At 42.6% G+C, this 10,477-nt stretch overlaps 1 protein-coding gene and 1 long non-coding RNA gene across 2 annotated transcripts in view; one reads left to right on the forward strand and one right to left on the reverse strand.

Annotated features, from left to right (window-relative positions):
* The window catches only part of LOC144336422 (uncharacterized), a 60,435-nt gene extending 59,407 nt beyond the window's left edge, over positions 1 to 1,028 (reverse strand). Inside the window, exon 1 of the long non-coding RNA XR_013408217.1 lies at positions 912 to 1,028. This is a non-coding gene — a long non-coding RNA (uncharacterized LOC144336422). The remainder of the gene's footprint in view (positions 1 to 911) is intronic.
* ZNF396 (zinc finger protein 396) lies at positions 197 to 9,755 on the forward strand. The gene is given in 6 exon segments (XM_015121838.3): positions 197 to 276; positions 3,257 to 3,626; positions 3,629 to 3,744; positions 4,020 to 4,164; positions 7,615 to 7,850; positions 7,852 to 9,755. Coding segments are annotated over 5 exon segments (1,005 nt in total). The 5' UTR covers positions 197 to 276; positions 3,257 to 3,328; the 3' UTR covers positions 8,062 to 9,755.
* The last annotated feature ends 722 nt before the right edge of the window (positions 9,756 to 10,477 follow it).

The following is a 10,477-nucleotide window of genomic DNA, read 5'->3' on the forward strand; positions in this document are numbered from 1 at the left end:
ATCGGAGTAAATGAATAATGTGAGCAAAAGTACTTTCCGAAGCAACAATGCTAGTTTACTGAACCAAACACTGAGCAGAGCAGCTGGATTCTCACCCGTCGAGCCTCCCAGTTCTCTCTCCCCTAAGTGCGCGGCTGCGGCGGCTCGTCTCCGTGGCAACGTCCCAGCGTTCCGGGCCCCGCCCCCACCCGCCGCCAGAACCGGAAGCTGTTGCGCAGCTTGCGGTTCCCCGGTTTCTCCCCGACGGTGTCTGGGTTGGCGCTTCTCTGCCGGGAGGTGAGACCCGAGGCCTCTTTAGGGCCCCCAGGCCGCGGTCAGAAGCGGCGGTCCCCGGGCGGTGGAAGGGGGACGCGGAGAGGCGACGGCGGACTCGGCGCCACCCCTTCCTCCGCGCGCCAGTACAGCACCCTCTACACAGTCCCAGATCCCCAAGCCCCTCCCCGCCGCTGCCCCCACATCGCTGTCTGCCCGGGAGTCCGCGCACCCCTTCCCCTCGTCCTTCCCCGGCAGACCCCGGCGCCTGCCCTCCCAGCTGAACCCACGCCCCCTGCCGGCCCCACGCGCCGCCCGTCGGCCCCACGTGCCACCTGCCGCTTCGCCCCGGCGGTTCCCAGCCTGGGAGGCCGGGAGGTCCGGAGACTGTCGGAAGTCAGCCCTCCCGTAGCCCTCCGGCCACAGCAGGGTGGAGCCAAGAGCGGCGTCCCCGGCGGAAAGACCCCTGCGTCCCAGGCTTTGACCGAAGCCTCCCCGCCGCGGACCCAGTTCTTTCTGGCCGTCGTGCGGTGTCGGAGGTTCCTTCCCCCTTCTCAGGTTTAGCCCAGATTCTGCGCCTGGCGCTGAAGTGACAGGGCGGCCCCTCTCTTCCAGAGGCTGCTTTAGCCCCGGGGTCCCTCTTATATCCCTTAGGGTACCTGACGGCTCCAAAGCGGTGACCTCAACCTTTCCCACCTCTCGGGTCTCGTTCCTCAGACTCCTCCGGCCCCTCTTCATCTGGGAGTGCGGTTGCCTGCCGCCGCTTCCTCCTCTGCGCAGAGAAAACGCGCAGTGGTCGCCCCAGGGGCCCTTGCTGCCTATGGCCTCTTAACCACACAGCACCATGGATAAGTGTGGACGGCCTGGATTCAGACCCCAGCTTTGCCTTTGGTCAGAGTATCTGGCTTTGCTGTGACTGCCTCCCCATCTACAACATGGGGGTAAAAATAATCTAGAACTTTTATGAGGATTTAACCTTTGTATATTTTTACTAAGGTGTTTAAAACAGTGCTTGGCACATTGTAAATTATATTAATATGTGTGTCTGCTATTGTTTGTTTCATAGCACATCATTGTGTAAAGTTGTATCGTTTATTTGGTAACAAGCTTTATGAACTCACAGGCTTTATACAGGACACTGGTGTTTCTTCAGTACCTAGAACAGTACTTGAAGTGAGAAAAAAAATCAAATGGCAGGATACATAACAAGGGAAGATGGAGGGGCACGTAAGATTTTTAAAGTAGTCATCATTTGCTGAAGTTGTACAAACACTGTCGTATACCTCCTGCCCAATTTAAAAAATGTGATTAGCCCGGGTGCGGTGGCTCACGCCTATACTCCCAGCACTTTGGGAGGCCCAGGCAGATGGATCACCTGAGGTCAGGAGTTTGAGACCAGCCTGGCCAACACGGTGAAAGCCCGTCTCTACTAAAATTATAAAAATTAGCCAGGCGTGATGGTACACGTCTATAATCCCAGCTACTTGGGAGGCTGAGGCAGGAGAATCACTTGAACCCGGAAGGCAGAGGCTGCAGTGAGCCAAGATCCTGCCACTGTACTCCAGTCTGGGCAGCAGAGCCAGACTCTGTCTCAAAAAAAAAACCCAAAACAACAACAACAAAAAAATGCGATTAGTTACTGATGATACTTAAGAGTAAAATGATACAAAGAGAAGTGCCATCCCCACCCCTTTGTTGCTAACGAGCTAATAATACTTGAAGAAATCGTTGCCCTCACAAGTCACTATGATTGTGATGGTATTGTGAATTGATACAGTCTTTTTTGCAATATTTTGATAATACATAGCAAGACAGAATTTGCTATTCTCCTTTGATCCTCAACAAGCAGAGGCTTGGGACATGCTTGAAAGAAATACTTTGAAAGGAGAAAAATCGTATATTCATAAAGATGTGCCTCCCAGCATTAATTATAATAGTGAAATTAGAAACAACCTAAGTATTTTAAAATACATAGTTAAGTAAATAATATGGATATGGAAAAAAATGGAAATACATTCAGATAAAGGAATGTGCGGCTGCCTTTGTTGTTGTTGTTTTTCTTTTTTCTTATTTATTTATTTATTTTTTAATAGAGATGGGATCCTACTGTGTTGCATAGGCTGGTCCCAAGCTCCTAGGCTCAGGTGATCCTCCCATCTCCCACCTCGGCTTCCCAAAGTGCTGGGATTTCAGGCACAAGCACAGTGCCCAGCTGATTGGGTTTTGTTTTGTTTTGTTTTGTTGGAATGGTTCCTTTAATGTGGAAGTAATGTTTTAACAGTAAAAGCTGAAAGTACTTCCCTCATGAGACTATTTCTTTGAGCTCTTTGCAGCAAACTGAAAACTGATTGGCTCTTTGAACTGGCTCCAGAGTCATAGCATTTCTCAGGCTTCCCTTATTTCCATTATCTGAGAACTTCTATGCAATCCTGGGTGATCTCTTATTGTAATACTCAGTAGCCTTGTGGGCATGGTTTTCAGAATGAGTTGTGAATCGCTTATGCATACGAATTAATGAGTCTTAGCTATTTGGTTCTCTTAAAGAAGTATTCTTCAAAAGCATGTTTTCTGGGCCAGGCGTGGTGGCTCATGCCTGTACTCCCAGCACTTCAGGAGGCAGGGGATCACCTGAGGTCAGGAGTTCGAGAGTAGCCTGGCCAACGTGGTGAAACCCGTCTCTACTGAAAATACAAAAATCAGCCAGGCGTGGTGGCAGGTACCTGTAGTCCCAGCTACTTAGGACGCTGAAGCACGAGAATCACTTGAATCCAGGAGGCAGAGGTTGCAGTGAGCTGAGATCACACCACTGCACTCCAGCCTGGGTAACAGAGCAAGACTCCATCTCAAAAAATAAATAAATAAATAAATAAATAAAAGCATGATTTCTGTTAAGACTAAGGTCAGTATTTCCTATACAGTCTTATGTTTCTCATCTTAGTTGTTTTGTTGTAAGAAGCATTTGTCTTTTGTCTTCTTTCCACTTGTTTCTTTAATCATATTTAAGGAGTGTCCATAAGGAGAGCTTTACTTCCTTGAGGATTAAAGCCCAACAGTACTGAGCTATTTGTCTGTCAAAATGTCTGCAAAATTGGGAAAGTCATCATCACTCCTAACACAAATTTCAGAGGAGTGTAATGGGATTCTGACAGTGAAGATGGAAGAGGAAGAACAGACCTGTGATCTGGACTCTAACCTCCACTGGAGCAGCAGCTATAGCCCAGAGACCTTCCACCAGCAGTTCAGGCAGTTTGGCTACCAGGATTCACCTTGGCCCCGGGAGACTCTGAGCCGACTCCGGGAACTTTGTCATCTCTGGCTGAGGCCGGAGGTGCACACCAAGGAGCAGATCCTGGAGCTGCTGGTGCTGGAGCAGTTCTGGCCATCCTCCCAAAAGAGCTACAGGCCTGGGTGCAGAAGCATCATCCAGAGAATGGAGAGGAAGCTGTGACTATGCTGGAGGATGTGGAGAGAGAGCTTGATGGACCAGAGCAGGTAAGAAGGATTCCTGTGGAGATGAAGCCCCAGGCTGAGTCAAGAGTGCTGGCACATCACTGGGCGTAGAGCTCTCAAACTGTATTCCCAGTCAGCACAACTTGATGTGTAGGGGTGAAAGTACTAATGGGTGTCCCAGCAAATAGAAGGTGGCTCTACTTTTTACCTCCCTTTTCCTGTGTCCATGATAGTTTTTGCATAGTTTATTCTCTGTCATTTTATCCTCAAGTCTCAATCTCATGGTGTTCTTCAGCCTCAGTTATTCCTGTTTTTAGGTCTTTTTTGGACAAAGGAAGGACGTGATTGCAGAGAAGCTAGCACCTTCAGAAATCACTGAGGAATTGCCAAGTAGCCAGCTCATGCCCATGAAGAAGTAGCTCCAGGGAGCATCATGGGAACTTCAGTCCTTAAGACTGCATGGTGAGGGGGCAGGATTCAGTTCATGATGGAAGGTGTAGGGGCCCTCTGCTCACCACACACATCTCGGCTGATTTATGCAAGAGGCCTCAAATCTCCCGCTGTCATCTTCTTACTGTGGAAACTTCTGTTATTTGTCCTACTAAATGAAGATCTTCAGTATTCTGTTCTTCTTTTTCAGATATTCTTATAAAATCTTTAGATATTAAATCCCTGACATCTCCATCAGGGTTTTCATGCCTTTTTAAAGTAGCCCTTTTATGTTCGGGCAGCCCTTGAGGCTTGTCTGTGGGACCCCAAGGTACACAGCCCAGAGACCACTGATCCTCATCATTTCCTATATGACTGCTCAGTTACTGGTGGGATCTAGTAGCAAAATTGCCCATATTGCTGCTAAGGTGACTTTGTTCTCATACATTCTTTGAATACATTTCTCTACTCCCTCACATCCTCAACTGGCCTCAACTGATCTTTGCATTGCTTTCTATAAGTTCTCCAGAATAGCTGTGTAGCAATCTGTTCTTCCACTGCAAATACTAAACAAATAAGTGCTATGGAGAAAAAATAAAAACAAAACAAAGAATAAAGGGGTTAGATGAAGGTAAGAAGTGGAAATAAGGCTGAGTTAGAGACCTTATGGGTTGTGACTGCTTGCTCCTGCTTCAGCCAGAGTAGCTGTGTTTTCATCTGTTTCATATATTGGAACTCAATGTAAAATTTCATTTGATAAAAGGGCCACGCTACTGTAAACAGAATAGCGGGGATAGGATCTTATTATATAGAGTGGTAGGAAGGCCTCTCTGATGAAGCAACGTTTGAGCAGAGACCTTCCTTCTAGATGATCGTCTTGGATAAAATAGGAGCCAGAGATTAAGAGGGAAATACTACTTGGGAGCATCGCCTTCCCTCCCTCCAGCACTGCTTCCATAGTTCAGGAGTGGCTGATACCTAAGCAAGGTTAGAGTTTTTCCAAGGGAATTTTTATAAGAAACTACACAAAGAAAATACAGTAATTTAGAAAGATTTAGAAAACATTGCTTACCCTAACTTGGCAAGTACTGACTCTCAGAAGGCTTATACTGGGACACGTAATACCTCCAGTCTAGAAATTGTCTTAGTTTACTTAGAAAAGTGAAAGTCTTTTCAGGAAAAAGTATTTTCCATCAGGAAAGAGAGGGAGACCATCCCAGACTCAGCAGGGTGTGGTGGTGACTACAGAAGTATCAACCTCAAAGCCAGGTGTGGCAAGAACCACATCCTACCTGTGAGTGTCCTCATGGAGGCCTTTCCTACATTTTTTTAAAGATTCATAGAAATTTGAAACAGAATGCAAAAGGTCCAGGATCTTGCAGTACATGGCAGAGAGAACCAGCATCATGTGATAGAATAATAGAACCATTTCTTAAGGCCACAACATGATTTCTGTGGTACTGAGTCATGTCTTATCAAAGTTTCTGGGAGATGATCTTGGTCTCAGTGCTGTAAAGTATTAATTGATGCCAGGATTTTGACAGTAATGACTAATCATTGAGGTCACTTTGAAATACAAACTAGCAAAAATGAATTTGAGACAGAATCCTTACCATTTATAAAATGATTTCCACTTAAACTAGTAACAATAAATGAGTATGCCATATGCTATGGTTTGAATATTTGTGTCCTCCAAAACTGACGTTGAAACTTAATCCCAAGTGTGGCAGTATTGAGAAGTGACGCCTTTGAGAGGCAATTGGATTATCACCCCTGCCCTCATGAATGGATTAATTCATTCATGGATTAATTCATTCATGAGTTATCATAGGAGTAGAACTGGTAACTTTATAAGAACAAGAAGAAAGGGCTGAGTTAGCATGTTAATATGCTCAGACCCATCACTGTGAAATGCCCTTCACTGCCTCAGAACTCTTCAGAGAGTCTCCACCAGCAAGAAGGCTCTCACCAGGTGCACCCCTCCACTCTGGACTTCTGAATCTCCATAACTATAAGAAATTCTTTTTATAAATAAATTACTCAAATTCAGGTATTCTAAGCAACAGAAAATGGACTGAGACACCACATTTGTGAATAAATACAAGAAATAATTTTAAATTCCTTTTGTAATAACTATTTAGACCCATTTGATTTGATTTGATTTGATTTTTATGTAGGTTTTTTTTTTTTTTTAAGTTAGGTTTATTTAGTTTGCTGCAGCAAGAAAGAGAACACGGCACAGAAACTATGGGATGTGTTATTAAGAAGGAATTGGGAAGGGCTTATGTTAAGATTTGAGCTTATGTTGGGTGATTCTAAGGAGATTGTAGAGACAGCAGGTAGATCCATTTTTAATAAATTCTAAAGAGTAAAACAACTCAGTTTTCTTATTCAGTATCACACTCCATCACTAACTGTTCTCCCCAGACCACCTTTCTCACCCCATCCTTTTGATTAGGCCTTGAGAGGGCCCAGGGGATCACTTATCATCAGCGCCTCTCTGGGTTGCTTTTAATCTTATTTATATAATTACTTCAGCTCCAGCCAAGTCATGTCCCCAGATATGTCCAAAACTGTTGTACTTTACTTTTAGAAACTCATTTTAAGCTCCTGTCTTTCAGCAGCTTCAGTTAAAATGCCACCATGAGGATAACTAAAGTGATTTCTTCAGGTAATGCATCCACATTACACTGGCATTTTCACATCTGAGTTAGCAGTTCTGCTGGAGCTTTAGGCACCCTGAGTCATAAGGCCCTCTGCATCAAGCCAGATTTGTGTGCCGCTTGAGTGACTGCAGCCCATAAGCAGCCATGTACATTTTTCATAGATGTTAAAAGTAATACAGAATAATACAACAAACAGCCATTCAACCAGTAATATAACATCCATGCAGGAGTAGAGGTTTTTCATCGATGGGTACTGTGCTACCCTTGATCTTTTGAGGTACTAGTTATCCTAGTCTATATTATTCCCTTTATTTGCCTAACTTATATTTTCTTACTTTATTTTCCACATTCCCTTTTGGCCCTTTGGCTTTCTTCAGCTCATTTCTTTGTATAGTTATTGATTCCTTTATGATTATTTAGCTTTTATTTGTTTATTGATACCCCAGTACTAAATCTTGTTTCTTACTCCCACTGGCGCATTGGATTCCTCTCCTTCAAGCTATCTCTCTGTATCTCCAATCATTTCTTCTTTTTAAGCCCTTTCTTTCCTTCCAGACTTTCCTTAGTTTCTGATGTCTTTTTATCCTTATTCCTTATTCTGTCTTTTCCGTAGAACTTTTCATCTTTATAGTGTAGTTGACTGCCTCCTCAGTATGTAAACCTTTCTCTTTGTCTTATATAATCTTCTCAATATTTTGTCTTACACTCTCCATCCTTCACATTGTGTGTTGTTGTATAAACATGCTAGCAATAATCATGTATATTTCATTTGGATCATTTTTTCTCTTTCCTGATGACATTCATTTTTCTATTTCAGATGAAGACATCAAAACTACAAATGTGAAATCCTCAGCAAGGCAGAAGACTTCTTTAGGCATAGAACTGCACTGCAATGTCTCTAACATCCTTTATATCAATGCCTCCCAGAGTTCCACATATAGAGCAACCTATGAGCAAGACGGTAGGCTTAAAAGGAGACAAGGAAACCCTTCTCGGAAAAAACAACACAAATGTGATGAATGTGGCAAAATCTTTAGTCAGAGCTCAGCCCTTTTTTTTACATCAGAGAATCCATAGTGGAGAGAAACCTTATGCATGTGACAAGTGTGCAAAGGCATTCAGCCGAAGCACGATTCTGATTCAGCATCGACGAACCCATACTGGTGAGAAGCCCTACAAGTGTCATGACTGTGACAAAGCCTTTCGTCAGGACTCGAATCTTTTTAGACATAGGAAAAGACACATTAGAAAAGAAGTCCCATAAGTATCATGAGGGAATCAAAGCATTTACTCAGAGCTATTTCAGCACAAGGGAAGACGCAAGGTGCAAACGCTCCTTAGTACAAATCAGTGGTCTTAGTAAGCACCAGACTCCTTTCAAGAGCCATGAAAGCCACAGGAGAGAAGGTTGAAGATCTCATGTCAGCATAATTTGCTTTCCTGCTTATTAATGCAGTGTCAATTCTGATGTTTGCCATTCCAAAGCTTAATTCAGATTTCCATCCCTACACAGCTCTTGAAAAGGCATTCTCAGATATGTTCTACTATTTTCATTATTAACACATATAATGAACTAGTATATATCTTTTTAGACAAGTTGTTTTTTCCCTCATTGAGAAGGAATGTTTGAGTTACTCAGTGTAAAAATAGATATTCTCCTCCATTTCATAACTTAAGCACTAGAATTCTAAAGACCAAAAATTAAAGCACTCAAAAAAAATTCCTGGCTGGGTGCGGTGGCTCGTGCCTGTAATCCTAGCACTTTGGGAGGCCAAGGCGGGGAGATTGCCTGAACTCAGGAGTTCAAGACCAGCCTGGACAACATGGTGAAACACCGTCTCTACTAAAATTCAAAAAATTAGCCAGGCGTGGCGGCATGCGCCTGTAATCCCAGCTACTTGGGAGGCTGAGGCAGGAAAATTGCTTGAACCTGGGAGGCGGAGGTTGCAGTGAGCTGAGATCATGCCACTGTACTCCAGCCTCAGAGACGGAGCGAGACTCCGTCTCTAAAATAAAATAAAATAAAATAATAAAATTCCTATTTTGTCTTCTGTTACCAGATTCAAAATATGAACATAGGATTGCAGAGGCCCAAAATAATACGTACTTCAAGACTAGGCTGAAGTGTCCCAGGTCACTTTCAGGAGGCAGAGAAATAAAGGGCCTTAATCTCTTACGAAAGCACACAAGAGCCTCCATACTACTGATATCAAGTGAATTTCCTATGTTGGAAAAAAATAATCTCCTTTGCAATGTAACTTGGAAATAAGTCAATGGAAACATGAAAATGACTGCATGTCTACAAGGAGTCAGCTAAACAAGGAATGTTTTCATAACTATTATTCTGTGGGTGCTTCTGTAATTAAGATGATGATCATCTTAATATAAAGAAAAAAGGGAGATGAACGAAATTGTCAAACGAGTGATGTACCACAAGTGTTGGCAAGTACAGTGTGTGATGGAGAAATGTACCACAGCTTAACTAGAGGAAGCCCTTAACTGCTGATGACAATGCTTCAATGTCCCTTTTTCTGACACAAATCAGCTATGAATATGTTTCAGGCATCACAAGACAACCTTTTCAGAGTCGTCTGCATTCTTAGTAAGATGAGTTTCTAGACATGCTGTCATGAAATGAGACCCTGGTTTTGATGCTCTTGTACATATGGACAAATCACTGAAGTTCAATGTAAAGGGTCCACTGCAGTCCCTTATAAACAATTGTTGAACCTAAACATTATAGTTTATAAGTTTTAAGACATTTATGGGATATCTTATTTGGCTTATATATGGGATATGAGTAGCTATAAGTTTTGCCTGTATTTAATTCAGCCAGATTCCCTGTTGAAAAATAAAATTACTGAATCATACATTATTAAAATTATTCTGACAGTATAAAAACAACATAATTATCTCTTTTCCAGAGATTTTTGATAAAACTCTGTAATGTTACTACAATAATACATGTGTTGTGTTTTCCATGGTGTTACAGTTACCCAATATGGAGGCAAACATCAGAAATCAAAGTCCTTGGAATAAGGGAAAAGACTCATAGTCAACTTCTTTGTCTGGTTGGGTTCCTCATAAAGTGTAAAACATTTCATTCTTGGAAAATCCAACCGTATCTTCTGGAGTATCTCCAGAAATTGGCTTAGAGGAGCTCCAAATATGTGGAATTACCACAGTCTACTTAGTTACTATGCTGATAAATATAAGATTAGTAGAAGAAGTGAGTGTACATTTTATTATAGAATTTTCTAATAGTGATTATGATTTGTAGTTCTAGTGAATATGAATTTTATATTGAGTTGTGTGTATTTTGAGTCACTAAAAATGTAGGATGCTTTTCATTTGGGGCCCATTCTCTTTGTAATTACGGAGAGGAACTAACCATCTGTTGAAACAACAAATGCCTCAGAGATGTGTATATTGTGAATTACTGCTTAAATACGGAAAGAGTTTCTTAGGTTCTGTGTGAATAAGATGGCAGAATCTAAATCAAGTATTTTGAAGGAAGCACCTATCTTCACTTGGTGCTGCTGTCAACTTTGTAAGGTTGCATTCTCTTTATTGTGAATAATATGAATGTCTTCACCAGAAAGTGGCGTGAATCATATCGTCTATGATGAATCTTTAAAGGGTGTTTCTGTGTACTTTGAATTTCGTAGTTATGTGGGTAT

This window comes from Macaca mulatta, chromosome 18 (genome assembly GCF_049350105.2).
Source record: "Macaca mulatta isolate MMU2019108-1 chromosome 18, T2T-MMU8v2.0, whole genome shotgun sequence".
NCBI classification, from domain to species: Eukaryota; Metazoa; Chordata; class Mammalia; order Primates; family Cercopithecidae; genus Macaca; species Macaca mulatta.